We start from the raw sequence: 17,711 nt of genomic DNA on the forward strand, positions 1-17,711 counted from the left end.
CATACAAGTATCTGTTAGGGTCCCTGCCTTCAATTCTTTTGGGTACATACCCAGAAGTAGAATTGCTGGGTCACATGGTAATTCCATTTTTAGTTATCTGAGGAATGGCCATACTGTGTCCTATAGGGTGCACCATTTGACATTCCTACCCACAATGCACAAGGGTTCCAATTTCTCCACATCCTTGCCAACACTTGTTATTATCTGTATTTTCTTTTCAATAGTCATCCTAATGGATGCATAGTGCTATCTCCTTGTGGTTTTCATATTTTATCCAATTAAACCTTAGCTTCCTTTCCCTAGAGCCAGTTCCTATAATTTTTGTCTCCCTTTTCTATTCTCTCACCACCTCAATTCAAAATTACACAACACAAACAACATTGCCCTATGTAAATTTATGATTTTTAATAAAAAAATGGGGAAAAAATTATACAACATTATCTCCCATTCAGAAATTTCACATCACAAGTTTTCATGCTAATTTCTACCCTAATTGCTATGATGTTAAAATATCACTGGAGAGACAGGAAGTGTAGCTCAGTGTAGGGCACTTGCCTAGCATGTGTGAGGAGTAGCAGTAGCAGTAGTAAATTAAAGAAAAAAAAGTCATTGGAGAAACGTGGAATTTTATACACAAGAGCAAAATAGTCATTTAGAAGACATTATCTTTATAAGAAAGGGATCTTATAAAGCATCCTAGGATAGTTTCTTCCCAGGGAGAAATGGCCAAAGAGATGCACACAGACCTTCTTCTCTCACCGCTAGCTTGAGTGAGCAGCTGGTTCTGGGTGACTGAAATTCTCCCTAAGGGAGCTCTGTGGCCTGGGGATTCATCACTACATCTACATAGTATGTGCTGGAGAGGCTACACCCAAGGCTGAGAACATTCCTTTGAATGATCTCTGGCTCTGCTTCTTGGATGTCCTCCAGGTGGGACAGAGGAACAGTTGAAATAGTCTTGGGAAGAGTGGCAAAGTTTTGAGGTCAGAACAAGTTGATGGTGGGTGGGGGCTTGGACCAGGTAGCAGGCAGAGCGAATTTCACAGGATCACACAGCTTAGGCTAAAAACTCTGAGGTCTGTTATGGAGCATTTTATAGTAAAGTTGCAAGAGATGGATTAGGAGGCAGGAGGTCACACTGAGGCTTCTGTAGAGCTCCATGAGAGAGAGAGATGGTGATTGGGAGCAGGGGGCTAGCCTTGGTTGATGGAGAGAAATAGACAGATTTGAGACGCATTATGTACACCGGCAGGTCCTAGTGATGGATTGAATGTAGAAAGGTTTGAGTAATTTAAAAATTATTAAGCCAGCAAGTGATGTGGTCATGATCGGTTTTGGGCACAAGGCAGAGGCAGACCATGGGAGGGAGAGGTATCTGGTCTGCAGCTCTGTTTGGAGCAATGAAGGGGTTACCCTTCCAGGAGGATCTGTGATGAACCAGGTGGTTGTTTCAGCTTCATTTGCCAAAGCCTCTTGGCTTTTCACCCTTGAATAGATTCTAGCTGTTCAAAATCGAGAAGGTGAATTCATCCAGCCCAGGACCTTCTTAATTAGTGTCCAGTAAGCAGTTGGCTGAGAAGCTTGAGTTCGCATCTATGTGGGGGTGAATGATGGAGGAGAAGACCCTCCTGTGAAATTGGCTTCCTCCATGTCAGGTGGGGCTCTGGGTGTGTGACTGGTGAGTGAGCAAAAGCAGTGGTCCTGTTGTCTGGGAAGGCGGTTAATATGGGGTGCTTCTGTGCCCCTTCTTCTCCTCTCTGCCTGTCCTCTTGCTCCTTGATTCTGGAGCAGATTATTGAAGGCCTCCTTGGCCGATAGTCCATGCTTCATGAGAGGCATGGGAGTTCGATGCATGGGAGTGGGAACATGGCTTTACTTCCTCCTAGCTAGAAAGCCCAGCTTCCTGCTGGGACTCTGGTCCCATGTCTGAGCTCCTCCACCCTGATGCAGCTCCCTCACCTGCCCTAACCAGCCTGTTGCCTCAGGTCTATTATTTACTGCGGGAAGCCATCTATGAGCCCTATGTGAAATGAACAGTGTTTGAGCCATTAGATGGGGAAGCCCTGTTCTGGGAACTCCCAGGTGGAAACCCCCTGCTGCAAGAATGCCCATCTCAAGCTGGCACCCTGTTCTAGCTCACAGCTCAAGTTCTAGCACAGCCCCGGGGATCAGTGACCCACCAAGAACCAAACACCAAATAACCTGCTTACTGCAAGACCCCTGCCACACCAAGAAGCCTCCTTCCACACTGAAGCCTTAAACCTTCTGATCCCCTTTGATCTGTAAATAAAGCAAGTTGGGGTTTCTTGTTTGTTAGAGCCAGACCCTTCTGGACAACACAATCAGTCACACCCGTGCTTTAAATATATTCTTTCCTTTTTGTCTTATTTTATAATATATAAATTTTGTAGCTTTTATTTCGCAGCCAGCCCATCCCTCCCAGTAAGAGAGAATTTACATCAGTCCTTTCCCAGTAGCTGGAAGGTTTTGTGATGACTAGACACCTCCTGGATACAACTCGAGCTGATATGGAATTTTTATTGCAAGGTGGAGGGACCCAGGGGCTGTAGCTAGGACAGAGGAACACTGCAGCAGAGACAGGGCTATCGGGAACCATACCAGAAGGAATGAGAGGGTGATGGAGGAGAAGACTGGGCAAGGGCTACACTGAGGACCCCCAAAAAGGCCCTGCCTCTAGAACACCTTAAGGCTAGGTGAGAAATGGAGTGTCAGATGACCAGGATCTCAGTGTGGGCAATAACTTGGGCACAAAATGTAAGGGAGTGCCCCAAAACTCAACATTCAAAATAAATCAGATTTTTAATGCAACACTTAGAAATACAAACAAATGCAAAAAGTATCCATGTTGAACACAATGAGGAATTGATATAAAATAAAGACCTGTTGTTTTATGATCCTGCACAACTGTGCAATGGAGACAGTTGTTTCCTTTCAGCTGTAGGTTCCCAGGTATTTTGCTCATCGTTTGCTGGGTGGGTTTATAAGGGTTGACAGTGGGCTGTGAACAGATTGGTGAACACGGAGCATTATATATGGTCATGCTTTATGATTGTAGAGCTTTTATTAACCTTTTCAACTTGGTTCAAAATAAGGGTTGGTAATTTTACAGGTGTATATAGGGCTTACATTTTTCTTTTTCTCAGGTTCTAATATGACTCCCTGTGGCATTGGTCTCAACTCTTGATTCTTTGTATAACTTGCAATATGAACAGTGAAGTAGGCAGCATTCTCAAGCAGGGACAAAACTCCCTGCCAGGGGCCCTGTCTATGTTGAACCATTTTGTTATGTATAAATAAATGCCTGGTCATGGGTAGTTAGCGATCTGAGGAAACTCTGAAAGCAAATTACACGCAGGCTAGTGCTCTATATTGCAAGTCAGAAATGTGTGTCTCATTTTTTGGTTTTTAAGTCCTTTAATACATCATCTAAGAAAAAGTCTGCTTTGGAAAAAGCACCAACAGAATTAGAAGAGAGAACAAGACAAATCAGAAAATCTAAGGGTTTTCCCCAAAACATCTTATTAAAACCCAGGCGAGACCAGGGTGAAAATTAGTTAGTGAGTTACTGCCTCTATGTTCATTTCAACCTTCTCTTCAGAGTGTTAAGTGTGTGTGCGTGCGAGTGTGCGTGTGTGTGTGTGTGTGTGTGTGTGTTCTTCTGGACTCAACTCCTTGGTTGACAGTCGTCGGATAGCAGCCCCAAGACTGAAAATCAGGCGACCTCTCCATTCCTCAGTGTCCCTGAGGATGACTGGGTGGGCTCAGGGGTCCCTTGTGCTGGCTGGTCTCCAGAGATCTCTCAGGGTGCTCACCAATATGTTCTCACAGGCCTTTCTTGTTATGGAGGGATCACCTTAGAGATGTGAAGGAGGGCACTTGAGCTGTGGCAAACAAGGAGGACAGTAGAGCAGAATACAGGGACACTTTGGGAGGAAGAGAGGCTGAGCCCTGAGCCACCATGCACTGTCTTGCTTCCAGGACTCCTAAGCAGCTCTAGGCAGCTCTTTCTCTGCCACCCCATCGTCTCTCTCCCGCCCCTCCCCAGCACAGCCTTCTACAGCTCTGGCTCCGGGAGAGACGAGTTCGTGGGCTTGGGAGATCAGGCGGTCGCTGACTGCGACCCTGGGCGCATTGCCAGCCCTCAGCGCCTAGGCTTGAGGGCCAGAGGACGCGGGACTGGGCAAGGGCTGCGTGCGCGGAGCTGTCCAGCACCCCAAGGCGGGGCGTGCGCCCCCGGCCCGCCCCAGCCGCCTCCGCCCGCCCTGTCAGCGCCACTGCGGCTCCGCGGGTGCGTCACGTGGCTGGCGCCGCGCGGCCTCCAGGCTCCCTGCTCGGGCAAGGGGCCCGGCGGGAGGACAGACGGACTCACGGACGCACTACTGGCGGCACCCGGCCAGGCGGGCTGGGCGCGGCGCTGGGCGGTCCGGGGGCGCCGGTGCCGGACAGGCAGCGCGCTGCGGGGGCATGGGCGCTCCGGGGGCCCCGGGGCGCAGGCCGGCCTCGGCGCGGCACCCAGGACTTAGGGGCAGCGGCGGGCGAGGGTCCTGCCTGGTGGCCGCCGCTGAACCCCAGCGGGGCCCGTGACGCCGCGGCCGATGTGGCCCCGCTCGTTGCGGGCCTGCATCGTCGCTGCACAAAGACGCCGCCGGAGCCGCCGCCTACACCGCGGCCGCAGCCGTCGCGCAAGTCCCAGCCCGAGCCGGAGCCTGAGCCGGAGGGCAGGAGGCGGCGCCCGCGCGCGGCCGGCCCGGGTATGGAGAAGCGGGCGGCCACGGGGCCGGAGGGGGCGCCGGGCGCCCGGGCGCAGCTCGCTGTCGTCTGTCTGGGTGAGTGGGCCGCGCAGGCCTGGAGGGGTCCGGGTCCCTAACCTCGCAGCTCCGCGTCCCCTTGGCGGGACCTCTGCTCCCGCCCAGCCGGCGTTGTCCGAAACCCGCACTGGGATGGCTCCGGCTCCGAGGCTGCGGAGAGCGCAGTTCCCCAGCATTCTCGGCCTGCTCGGGCCTTAGGCCTGGGAGGGCGGCTCCAGCGGCGGAGTCCCGGCTCCTGCCCGGCTCGGAGTAGCGCTCTGGCGCCGGGGGTGAGCGGCGCGCAGGCGGCGGGTTCGTGCAGGAGTCAGGTCCGCCAGCGGCTGTGGCTGGCAGCAGCAGCAGCTGAGCCCTGCCGGCCGGCGCTCAGCTTGGTGGAGATGGGGCCTGCAGAGCCGCTGACAAAGGCCCGGCCGGCTGCTTGCTGAAGAAAGAACTGTTTCCTGCCTGGAGTTGAGGCGGGGGTGGGTGCTAGCCGAGGACGGGGACTCAGGATGCAGGCTGGAGGAGGGTTCCAGGGAGAAGCAGCTGTGCGAATGACTCATTTTCCCTTTGTGTCTCTTGGCCCCAGCGGGTGGGCCTGTTTAGTACTGGGTGGTGAGTTCCGGGATGCCCAGAGACCCGTCCAGGCCTGGCACCTGGGCCAGGGCTCCTTTCCTGCTCAAGAGTTTTTCTGTCAACTTTTCCAGGACCCATGTTGGGGTGAGGGGCAGGAAGGAGTTAAATGCTCAACTCACATGGCTCCTTTATTTACCTCTATGAAGGAGGGAGGCTCTTAGAAGAGCTGAGGGTCATTAAGGGACACACTGTGATGTCACTGATGAGGGCTCTTTAACCTGACAGGTTTGCTGAAGCAACTGAAATGACAAAGTGAAGAACAACCCCATTGGTTTTAAGCTGTATCCTCCTCTGTCCCCCAAGAACCAGGTGCTCTGCCCCAGCTGTGCAAGCTGGTCTTAATAAGGAATATCACCTCCAGAATGTCCACCTCTCAATCTGGCTATGGTCATGGGTTCTGGGTTCTGAGTTGCTGTGTCCCCTGGTGAGCAGGTCCTTCCTGCTCAGATGATGTGTTATGGTCTGCCTGGCAGAGCCTGGGTGTCCTGATGTGGTTCAGGATAGGTGACCAGGTCTGCAATGACCCTCCGGAAACGCTCCCTGGTCCCTTGGCATCTTTGATAGGGGAAGGGAGCACCTTGAACTCCAGGAAGTTAGGTCTGCCTTTCCACTCTATCTATATTCTCTTCTGGGCCCAGGACCCCCTGATTAGAGCAGCAGATGAAAGCAAAAGACTATCCCATGGATGTGAGTACTTAAGGGGGTGGCAGGAGAATTCTTTGCTTTCCTTCTCAAGGTCAGAGTGGCTCAGTGAAGAGGGTCACTGTTCTAGCTTAGTGACCCTGTAAAATGGGGATAATTAGAACTTTCCTTCCCTCCCTGGCCATTGGGTAGGCAAGATGGCTGACAGTCTATCTGAAGGAGGAAGCCCTCCCAGGTGGTAGGAGTCCTCTTTGAAAGGCAGGGCCCCAGCCTGGACTGAGCTAGGTCTCTTCTGTGATGGGTGCCCCCAAATCTGAGAGGAAACCCCCTAAGTTATGTGATGTAGTGTGACAGAACCCGACTGGCACATTGCTCTCTGGCCATGGATGTGCCAGGTCTCTCAGGGATCCTTGCCTCTGTGCATCCCAGCAGGACCATGAGAGCAAAAGCCTCAAGCTGCACTCTGACCTTGCCCTGTGAGGTGTAGGGGACCAGCCTTGAGTTCAGCTGTGTTGTTCTGTGCCCCTGCAAGGCCTGCCACTGGTCCAGAGCAGGTGCCTGGGACCCTGAGGGCCAGGGTGCCCTTCTGACCTCTCTTTATGTCTCCCACAGTGAACCTCTTTCTCACGGGGAAGCTCAGCAGTGCAGTTCCTGCCCTAGGTAAGTAAATGCTTTCCTCCTGTCCTTCCAGCCCCTCTGGGTTATTGACCTCTGAGGACCAGCTTTCAGGTCCAGGCTCACCCTACAGTCTCTTAGCCTCTTATTGAGAAAATCAGTTCTTGTGCATCTTTTCTGCATTGCAAAGGAGTTATTTGGCCTTGGGCAAGCTTAAACTTCCCTGAGCCTCAGTTTCCTCTTTTGTTAAATGGGTGGATAAAGGCTCTACATCAAAATCTTGTCTTTAGGGTCCAACAAACCAATATGGCAAGATGCTCAACATGGTGTCTGGCATGTGTGGCTTATACTACTGGCAAGCTACTAGCACCCTGTGCAACTGAGAGATTTTGCCTGCTGTAGGCTGTGGGGTTCCTTAGGGCTATGAAATGCTGACCTGTGTTAAAATAATACCTGTGATTCAACTTAGAGAAGTAGGACTGCGTGATGACACAGAGAAACCAAGACCATTGGTAGAAATTTTGACTTTGTGGGAGATGGAGACATGTTGTACCACACAGGGCCATCAGGGATTACTAGGTTTGGTTAGGCAGGGATGAGGGGAAAGGAGAGGCCAGACCATTATTGCGGTTTGAATGGAAAGGTCAAGGCAGGCAAAGTAAACAGCTTAGAATAGGCCATTCTGAATAATTCTGGGGACTTGGGCTGTAGGTTGGTCTCTAGCTCTTGGTCCCGGGTTCTTGAATGCATCAGGGCGGGGAAGTATTGGCTTGGTGTGTGAGAGGCAGGTAGACGGTGGGTGAGGGCCTAGCCTTGGATCACTGCTGTGCACATGGACAGGTGAGCTCCAGGCAGCTGACCTGCAGGACAGAGATTGACTTTGGCCAGTAGTACACACAGGATGTGAGAAACACAGTGAAGACTTCGTGCTGGCCTCCTGCCTGTCAGTGTGGGTTGGTCATCCAGTGGCCCTCTTTGGGCTCTGGCCTGGTGCCTAGTATAGCAAAGCCTGTCAGGAGCAGGAGGGGCAGCCAAGAACATCTATCCTCCATCACTGAGGGGCTGCCAGGGATTGGTGAATGGATAAATCCAGGCCTTTGTGGCCCTTGCTGCCATTCAGAGAGTTCTGAGAAAGGAGACTCGGGGAGCCTGTACTGTGATTGATACACCCTGATAAACCTCACCATCTCTTGCTCATTCAGCCAATATGCAGCCATCTTCAGCAAACTCTAAAATGTTATTCAAGTAAGCACAGGTCTTTTGCATAAAAACATTGGGTCAAGGTTAACTCAAAGTAGTCAGGAATGATTATGATACCCAGCCTGGCACCCTGGACTTGTTTTTTGTGTGCCGTGCTACATGGTGGGGCAGGAGCTACTTGAGGTTTCTAGTTCTGCTTAGGGGGCTGGCTGGCTTCAGAAACCCACTGAGACTGGCTCAGGTATTAGGAGCTCTTAGGGGGAGTCACCCTTGCTGGCTGAGGTCATGGGGATGGGAAGGTCAGGGTCACAGAGGCTGGTCTCCCTGCCTGTCTCAAAGACTTGGCCTCTGCCTGCCTCCTAATTTTCTTTGCATCTGAGCTCTGCACTCTCTGCAGCCATGTGTCCTTTGCTGACCTGGGCTAGCCCAGAGCCTGGCCTTGCTCAGCACCAACCAGCCCAGTCCTGCCTGGTGTCCCAGCCCAGTTTCCCATCCTTTTCGAGGAAAAGACTGGCTTAGCCAGAGTCAGATGTTTGTGGTCAGGATAGAGTAGGAGAAGGGGGTAAGAAGGGTTCACATCTCATAAATATGAGCCCCAGGCCAGTCCTTCTGCTAAGATGATGGGTGGGTATGTTGTCCCAAACCTGCCACTTCCAGGTTTAGAAAAATGATGCTCTAGAGATAAGGACACTCATGGAGCTTGGGGGAGAAAGATCCCTGTCTGGGTGTTCATGTTTGGTTGTTCTTAGCTTTGAAGACCTTGGACCCCAGGAGGGTCCACGTTGCTACACTTGAGGGGTCGCTCTTGGCACATTGGTGCCCATGCATGGTGTCCTTGGTGTTGTGAGTTGTATATACAGTTCATGTGGTGATAGGTGGTAGTGTGGGACCCTAGCTCTATCCCTCCAGCCTTGCTAACCAGCTTCTGACTGCCCTAAGTGCCCCCTTCCAACAGTGCTTTGTGACCCTGCATTTGGAGCACTTTCTCTGCCATTCCTCTTGTGAAGGAGACCGGATCAGGAACCACTCCCCCAGCCCCTTCTCAGAACTGGCCTGGGCTCAGATAATCCCGAGGACCTAGCCAGGCTGCCTGGGAACCTCACAGATTTTTGTCCCTCAGCCTCTGCCCTGCCCCAGGTATGTCAGGGACTGACGGGCTCAGATGACCCACCTCCCACATCCCCCAGGACCCAGGGTGGCTCTAGCTGGTGAACCTGGGCAGGGTTCAAGCTGTTCACCAGTCAGCCTGACAACTTCCCAGAGAGTCTGGGGTGGGTCTCCCAGCTCCCTGTCATCAGGTTACACCAGGCGGGCTGTCCAGGGTATCGATCTCACCTCTGGAAATTAGATCCGCAAATTGTGCTTCATCAGTTCTTGCTCGTGTCCTCTCAGGAGTATTTGACGACTTTTGGACCAGGAAAGAAGGACACTGTCCTTAAAAGTGCCCAGTCATCTCTTTCCCACTTAAGCGGGCATTGAGAGCGGAGGCAATCTTCTGCCAGAGTGAAGTCAGGTCCAGTTAGAGCTCAGACATTCCTCTGTGTCTGACCCGAACATCCCTGAAGCCCTCTCCTGCAGTAGTATCTCCCAAACACACCGTTCTCCCACCTCTCCTCTGTCCACTCACCCTCACATACCTTTGCCCAACCCTCAGTTCCTGGAGACTCCCCTCCCCTGATAGGCACCCCCATCACTCCAATGTCTGCCTCCAGTTTTCCTTTCCTCAGGTTTCCTGCCCATCCCACTGACTGAGACAAGTGACACATACTGATTCCATTTTACTGAAGGACAAACTGAGGCTCAGGGCAGAATGGTGTGTCTGGCAGCCTGAGACTGGGACTGGATTCATGTCCTTATCCCTGCCTGTGCCTGGGCCCTGGGGTGGTGCACTGGAGTGGGGACAAGGCTGCCCTTTACAGAGACAGAGCTGGAGGGCCGGCCGTCTGAGCTGGGGACATCCACCAGGCCCATGGCTAAGTGGCATCCAGTCAAGAGCCCTGGATGGAGCTCCAGCTCCTGGGAGATGCCAGCCTCCCTTCTATTCCATACTCGGTCTGCACCAGGCTGTGTTGGTGGCTGCAGACCACCCCCTGCTGTGGTCCTCTCTGGAAAAGAGCAGACAGGTAACAGAGGGCCAGTGCTCTTGATGCCCCTGATGGGAGAATTTCTGGGGAAGTGCTGGGGGCCTTTGGTGGCAAGACCATATGGGAGGACATGGTACTGGTGCTTTGTGCAAAGCCAGAACTTAGCAGGAACTGGTCCAGTCATCTGGACAGGCTTCCCAACCCTTGAGTGAATGGCCAGATACAGGGGTATGAGGGAGATATATTCTGGCTACTGTAGGTGGGAAGAGACTGAGGTGGCTGGTGACACTAGAGGGGCCTGGCTTTCCTTGGCCAGGGTGGATAAGATACCTGGCCTCTTATTGCCCTAACACGATGGGTAGATCTACGTCCACTCCTGTGGGGCGGTGGCAGCCCTGTGCTTGGAGCCGAGGGTACAGATAATCAAGGGCTGTTTCCTGCCCTTGCTGACCCAGAGGCCTGGTTCTCTGGTTTAACGTGCTCTAGAGACTTGACATGGGAGCAAGCTGTGCCCCCTGCCTTGCTGGGACCTCTGTTCCCAGGAACCTCCTTTCCAGCACTTTCTGGAAGGAGAAACCTCCCAGGTCAGCACTCAGCTCTCTGTGAGGTCCATGTGGCCAGTGGGCTCACCCATCAACAGGAACTAGGCTAGGCCTGGGGGTACCTCACACTTTCGAAGACCTGCTCCATTTGTTTAGTGCTTATCCTCCTGTCCTGGGAGTGGATTACGTGGTTCCGATTTTCTGGAATGGGAGGAATCTGAGGCACAGGAGGCTGCCTCCCAGGACCATATATAAGCACCAGGTCCAGAGGCAATGGCTTATAAACTCACTGAGGTGGACTATTGAGGCTCTGATGGCCAGACTTGCTTTAGGGCCAAGGGTGGCATTTCTGTTCTAGCCTTTTGATGCTCTCATGAGCATCCAACTTGTAGTTATAGTTTTGGATAACCTGGACCACATGGTCATGGCTGGTCCCCGGCAGAAGGAGCCTCAGCTCACAGCTTGTCCCTCAGGATGATGTGCAGCAGGAGCTTGGACTGACCACTCAGTGGTCCAGAGTGCCTGGCCACGCTCTGTAGGCTCCTGGGGTTGGGTGTTGGGCTAGAGCATCACAGCCCTGCCCTCTTGTGGAAAGCTGTCGTCAGCCCATCCCAGGGAGGAGAGGAAAGTCACTGCTGTGGCAGATGCTAGGGAAGAGAGGAGAGGTGGACCATGGGAGCTTCACTGGGCAGCCTGGGAAGGGCTTCTCTGAGAAAGGACCTGGACTGAGGGCTGAAGCTGAGAGTAGGGAGGTTCCCTCGAGGGCTCAATAGGAGCAAAGTCTCTCCATGCATGGGACCAAGGGGCTTGGGGGCGAGGCATTATGGGAGCCATGAGGCCGGTGGGATGGGTGGGTGATCTTGTGCTTGTCCTAAGAGTACAGGGTGCAGGGAGACTAGAAGGCTTTCCTCCTTACTGCAGCTGCCCCATTTGGAGTTCCACAGAGTCTTGCTGAGAGGCAGAGAGTATGTGGCTTCTGGGGCAAGAAAGGGAGGTGCTGGCAGTAGGAAGACAAGTGGGGGGTGTCACTGGTCTTGGTTATCACTTGATTCTCTGAGCCTCAGTTTCTCCATCTATAAAATGGGTCCTGCCTTTGTCACAGACTAGATCAGATAAACTGACATGGTGCAGGCTTGAGGGCATTGTGAGAGGGGTGTGCCAAGTGCACAGGTCCACTGCCTGGCCCTGGGAATGCCTGAGTATATTCTGCTGCCCCTTCCGGTTTGGTGCCTTCAGGCTGGGTATGCTGAGCTGGCAGGTGGAGGGTGCAGATAATGAATCACTTAAAGGGAAGCCAGTAGTGTGGGGGGCTCCTCAGTCATACTGGCCAACGTAGTGCTCTGTGACCATCCTGGACACTGTGTACAGTTGATACTCTATAAATGCTTATTGGCTTAGCGCTGGCTGTGAGAGGCTGAGCCCCTCACAGGACCAGAGTGAATCCTGACTGACGCTCACTGGCTGTGTGACCCTGGGCAAGTCATTTATCCTCTCTGAGCCTCTTCCTTCTTCTGGTTATAACATCTGCCTTCAGTGGCTTCCCATGTACACTTCCCATGTACACAATTCCATGTAAGGTGTACCCAGCCCCAGCCTGTGTTTCCAGCCACTCCTTGACATTGCTGCCTCCCTTCAGGTCTGTTTCATAATCTTCACCAGGTCTTCTGCATAAGTCTGTCTGCTTCCCTCCCCAGCCTGTGAGTTCCACAGGGCAGGGCTTTTGCCTGCCTTACTCAGCATGCCTATCACTTTTGCTTGGTACATAGTAGGTGCTCAGTAAATGTGAGCAAAGCCCCTGTCCTCCCAGGGCTGAGGTCTTCATTCAGCAAGCCCCAGGAAGCACAGGCAGGGGACCCTCATGAGATGGCTGGTAAGCCTGTCAGGCCCAGGGTGCAGAGTTCTCTCTGAGCTGAGGCCCTGAGGCAATGGTGCTGCATTGGCAGGGGCTGGTTGCCAACGGGAATTGGTGGCATGCTCTCAGCCCTGCAAGAGACCTAGGCTCTGGTGAATAGCACGGGATGGGTGCTGTGCTGCCCCAAGGCCAGGGGGACCCTCTTGGACCCCCCACCCCTACTTCTGTGAAGTCTCAAGTTCATGGCCGGCCATGGCCTGGCTACCCTCAGCAGCACTTGATCACACCATGGGAAAGGCTTGTGCTCAAGCATGACCCCAGCCCACTTCCCACCCAGAGTTGGGGTGGGCACTTCTCAGTCTCTTCTCCTGACAGCTGCCTGCAGTGGGAAGCTGGAGCAGCACACAGAACGGCGCGGCGTCATCTATAGCCCAGCCTGGCCCCTCAACTACCCCCCAGGCACCAACTGTAGCTGGTACATCCAGGGTGACCGTGGGGACATGATCACCATCAGGTAAGAGGGCCTTGAGGGTGTTGGGGGGAATCAGTGCGGAACCTTAGGTCCTGGGTGGGCATGTGTGTGTCTGGCAGGTGTGGAGGGCATACAGGTGGGTATGGACAGGTGTGTGAGTGTGCACAAGTCCATTCCTGAGCAGGCATAAAGGACACCTGTGTGAGATTGCATGTGTGAGCACATGCATGTGCATGAGCCCGTGTCTGTAGATGCAGAGAGCACAAGCATGAGGTGTCTGAGAGGACACGTGTGACCATGTGTGTGCCTGAGTGAATGCACTTGAGCATGTGAGTGTGCCAAGCTCACTGGGCCTCTGTGACTGGGTTTCCCAAGCCACACCTCTTCTTGTCTTGAGCCCTGGGAACTGGTGGGCATGATCTGACTGCCTGTGAGGTAGCCGAGCTCTCCTCTGTCCTGCAAGGATGGCTTGAGGCCAGGCTGGCACAGAGCCCAGATGGGGGTTTTTCCAAGGGGACTGTGGTGGTCTCAATAGGAAAGGGAACCAGGCAGGAGCTTGTGCCCTTGAGCTGCAGAGAAGTGCAGAGGGAAACAAGGGTATGTGAACTGGTAGTGGCACTGAAGAGCTGAAAGACCTGGCCTGAAATGGTCATGGGGTCATTTGACTAGGGGCTCACCATGGATTCCATCTGCTTTAGTTCTCTTAAATGTCAAAGTCCAGACCCCACCCCACACCATGGCCCCGTTACTCCATAGCACCAAAAGACAGGGATGTGAAGGCCATGAACAGGGGCTGGTTTGGTTTCTGTGCTTCAGTTTCCCCATGGCCACAAGGCCATGGCTGCAGGGCCAGTGTTCCTCCCTAGGTGATTACCTGTCACCCAGCTGCAGCATTGGACCTGTGGGCACAGCCTCACCTGCAGTGTTGGTATCTGGGAGTTCGTGCTGGGTCTGTTCCAGCTGACCAGGTCTGGGAGGGATCTGGGCCTTTTAGCCTCCACCCTTCAGGGAAAGTGTCAGGGTGGCTCCTGACCCTCCCACTCTGGCCTTGGACTGGAGTGCTGTGCTGATGGAGGAAGAGGGAGCTGCAACAGAATTAAGTGTGACCGTTGCTGCCCACAGATGTCATGATTGTTCAGGGAGCTGCCCTTGGACCTCTGGGAGGGAACAGCATGGGGACAGAAGGAGTAGGAGTGGCGGAGTAGGCAGTTTGGGAGACGTGGGGCAGGGGAGGTGTGTGGGGGCAGGGCTGACCTTCCTTGCTGTGAGTGCTGGCCTGACCACTCTGCTAGTCCATGGGGTCTCTGCCTGCCCTGCCCATTTCTGTGGTCCTTTCTGTCCCTGTAGTTTCCGCAACTTTGATGTGGAGGAGTCCCACCAGTGCTCCCTGGACTGGCTCCTGCTGGGCCCAGCGGCCCCGCCTCGCCAAGAGGCCTTCCGGCTCTGCGGCTCTGCCATCCCGCCTGCCTTCATCTCTGCCAGGGACCACGTCTGGATCTTCTTCCACTCAGACGCTTCTAGCTCCGGCCAAGCCCAGGGTTTCCGCCTCTCCTACATCAGAGGTGACGCCAATCGGAGGTCAGGGTGGGGTCACCATGGAGCGCTCAATGTTTGGCTCCTGGGTCGGGCAGTGCCCTCTCCTCCTTGCAGGGCTCGCCCTGACCAGCCCTGTTAATCCTAGGATGTGGGTGGGACTGCAGTGCTGCCTCAGAACCTCTCCAGGCCCCTGGCTCCACCTCAGACTCGGCTAGAGGGGGACTCGCCCCTCGCCCTCAGGTCAGATCAGGGAATGAGCCCACTCGGGCATCCCAGCAATCTGCCTGTTGGTGGCCCTGCCCTTCCTGAGCCCCAGCTGCGATGTGGGTGACCTGCCCACTCCTGTCCCCAAGCCCCCATGCTGGAGGGAGGCACTGCTCTCCCCTGACTGCCTCCTGCTACCTCCTTACAGGGAAGCTGGGCCAGGTGTCCTGCCAGCCAGATGAGTTCCGCTGTGACAACGGCAAGTGCCTCCCGGGCCCGTGGCAGTGCAACACCGTGGATGAGTGTGGCGACGGATCCGATGAGGGCAACTGCTCCGCCCCCGCCTCTGAGCCTCCAGGCAGCCTGTGCCCTGGGGGCACCTTTCCCTGCAGCGGGGCCCGGTCTACGCGCTGCCTGCCGGTGGAGCGGCGCTGCGACGGCACGCAGGACTGTGGCGATGGTTCCGATGAGGCTGGCTGCCCTGACCTGGCGTGCGGTCGGCGGCTGGGCAGCTTCTATGGCTCATTTGCCTCCCCAGACCTGTTTGGGGCGGCGCGTGGGCCCTCAGACCTTCACTGCACGTGGCTGGTGGACACACAGGACCCGCGGCGCGTGCTGCTGCAGCTGGAGCTGCGGCTGGGTTATGACGACTATGTGCAGGTGTACGAGGGCCTAGGCGAGCGCGGGGACCGCCTGCTGCAGACGCTTTCCTACCGCAGCAACCACCGGCCCGTGAGCCTCGAGGCTGCGCAGGGCCGCCTCACCGTAGCCTACCATGCCCGCGCCCGCAGCGCTGGCCATGGCTTCAACGCCACCTACCAGGTGAAGGGCTACTGCCTCCCGTGGGAGCAGCCTTGCGGGAGCAGCAGCGAGGGGGATGACAGTGGCGTCGGTGACCAGGGTTGCTTCTCAGAGCCACAGCGCTGTGATGGCTGGTGGCACTGTGCCAGCGGCCGGGATGAGCAGGGCTGCCCTGCCTGCCCACCGGACCAATACCCCTGCGAGGGCGGCAGTGGCCTGTGCTATGCGCCTGCCGACCGCTGCAACAACCAGAAGAGCTGCCCCGATGGCGCCGACGAGAAGAACTGCTTCTCCTGCCAGCCCGGCACCTTCCACTGCGGGACCAACCTTTGCATTTTTGAGACGTGGCGCTGTGACGGCCAGGAGGACTGCCAGGACGGCAGCGATGAGCATGGCTGCCTGGCCGCCGTGCCCCGCAAGGTCATCACCGCTGCCCTCATTGGCAGCCTGGTGTGCGGCCTGCTGCTCGTCATCGCCCTGGGCTGCGCCTTCAAGCTCTACTCGCTGCGCACGCAGGAGTACAGGTGGGCGCCTCGTCGGGGCCGCGGGCCCTCGGTTTCCTCACCCGCTGCGCATGCGGCTGTGGGTTTGCACACGGAGGCTCGGGCCATCCAGGTGGGGACTGCTCTTGGGCATGCTGGGTCTGGGCAGCTCTCATATTCCAGATGGAGGGGCAGAGTCCCTGAGTCCTGTTGCTATGGCAGGTCCTGGCCAGCCCTGCCATACTTCCCCTCTGCCCACTGCTTTCAGGGCCTTTGAGACCCAGATGACACGCTTAGAGGCTGAGTTTGTGCGGCGGGAGGCACCCCCCTCCTATGGTCAGCTCATTGCACAGGGCCTCATCCCACCCGTGGAGGATTTTCCTGTCTACAGTGCATCCCAGGTGAGCCCGAGCAAGTGTGAGACCCATGGGTCCCAGACTTGCTGCTGGACCTCAGAGAGCATCTAAGACCAGGATGGCAAAGGGCCAGGCAGGAGAGTGTTTGGGTTAGCCTGGTTCAGGGGTCAAAGAAGGGGGAGGTGAGAGCTGGGCCAGGTGACCTCAGGGGCCCCAGCCAGGTGGAAGGGATACAAGTTGGTCTTGGGTTCCTTGGGGGTGTGCTGACCTCTGCTCCTGAGTGGCCACGCAGGCCCTTAGCTGCTGCCCCACCCTCTAGGCCTCGGTGCTACAAAACCTTCGCACAGCCATGAGGAGACAGATGCGACGGCATGCCTCCCGCCGGGGGCCCTCCCGCCGCCGCCTGGGCCGCCTCTGGAACCGACTTTTTCACCGGCCACGGGCACCTCGGGGCCAGATTCCACTGCTGACCGCTGCACGCACCTCGCAGACGGTGCTGGGCGACGGGCTCCTCCAGCCCGCACCAGGGGCCGCCCCAGATCCCCCAGCATCCCATACGGACACAGGCAGCCCCAGAGCAGCTGGGGATGCGCCTCCCAGTGCCCCTGGCCATGCACCAGAGGTGGGAACTTCGGTGCCACCCCCACCCTCGGGCCTGCGAGACCCAGAGTACGGGCCTGTGAACAAGGACAGAAAGGCCTGTAGGGACCCTCTGGCGGATAACCCGGCCCCTTCGGACACACTTCCTGAGCCTTGCTCAGCCCAGGACCCTTACCCCCTGGCTCCCATTGCCAGCAGCACCCCAGACCCCCACTCGCCAGAGCCACTGGAGGTCTGCAGAAGCCCCCCACCACCCTGCTCCCCAACATTGGAGGCCAGTGACGACGAGGCTTTGCTGGTCTGCTGACCCACAAGACATGCTGGTGACCGCCATAGCCCCGCTTTGTAACCAGGGAATACACAGTCATTTCTACCCTGCCTCCGCGTCCTTTCTTGCAGAAAAAGAGGTCCACCGGCAGCCCCACTGGAGGGTCTGGGCCCTGAGCCAGCAGCCTGCATCAACTTGGGTGGGCATGGCAGGCGGGCGCTGGGGGTTGGGGCGGGGAAAGAGGGTGGAGGGATGAGCCTATCTTCGGAGTCCCAGCACACACAAGCACCTGGGGGTCTCACTTCTACCTACTCCCCCACTCCAGTTCCAACCTGGAATCCATTTCCAGAGAGGTAGGGGGGCCAGGGCAGGGCTCTCTGCAGGGTTTTATGTGACTTCTCGCTTATTCATCCTGTGGTGGCACCAGCAGCCCCCCAGAGCTGTGCCAGAAGCTATAGTACTAGGACTGAAAGGGGCCCCGGGGGTACTGGACTTCACCGGTGGTGAGGGCTCTGTACACACTGAGCCCTCTTCCCATCCTTCCTAGCAGGGCCCCCAGAGGAGCTGGGCTAGGAGGCTTCCGTGCCTACCCTCAGGCCTGTGATGGCATGGG

The 17,711-nt window shown here is 55.8% G+C and overlaps 1 protein-coding gene across 2 annotated transcripts; it reads left to right on the forward strand.

Annotated features, from left to right (window-relative positions):
* The first annotated feature begins 4,241 nt into the window (after positions 1–4,241).
* LRP3 (LDL receptor related protein 3) lies at positions 4,242–17,203 on the forward strand. 2 transcript variants are annotated; one of them, XM_079118765.1, is made up of 7 exons: positions 4,242–4,847; positions 6,699–6,746; positions 12,755–12,893; positions 14,199–14,413; positions 14,800–15,916; positions 16,143–16,275; positions 16,550–17,203. In XM_079118765.1, the coding sequence occupies exons 1-7, from the start codon at positions 4,775–4,777 to the stop codon at positions 17,135–17,137; spliced, it is 2,313 nt and encodes a 770-aa protein (XP_078974891.1). In that variant the 5' UTR covers positions 4,242–4,774; the 3' UTR covers positions 17,138–17,203. The 2 variants fall into 2 exon arrangements, with proteins under 2 accessions (XP_078974891.1, XP_078974892.1); XM_079118766.1 differs by lacking the exons at positions 4,242–4,847; positions 6,699–6,746 and adding an exon at positions 8,907–9,038 and having other exon boundaries at positions 14,199–14,429.
* Positions 17,204–17,711: the final 508 nt, after the last annotated feature.

Source organism: Sciurus vulgaris (assembly GCF_902686455.1).
Source record: "Sciurus vulgaris genome assembly, chromosome: 17".
Lineage (NCBI taxonomy): Eukaryota > Metazoa > Chordata > Mammalia > Rodentia > Sciuridae > Sciurus > Sciurus vulgaris.

Coding starts and splice junctions, on each gene's coding strand:
- LRP3 (XM_079118765.1), top strand. CDS start 4,775: ATGGAGAAGCGGGCGGCCACGGGGCCGGAGGGGGCGCCGGGCGCCCGG. Junction 4,848..6,698: donor GCTCGCTGTCGTCTGTCTGG/GTGAGTGGGCCG, acceptor TGTCTCCCACAG/TGAACCTCTTTCTCACGGGG. Junction 14,414..14,799: donor CCGCCTCTCCTACATCAGAG/GTGACGCCAATC, acceptor ACCTCCTTACAG/GGAAGCTGGGCCAGGTGTCC.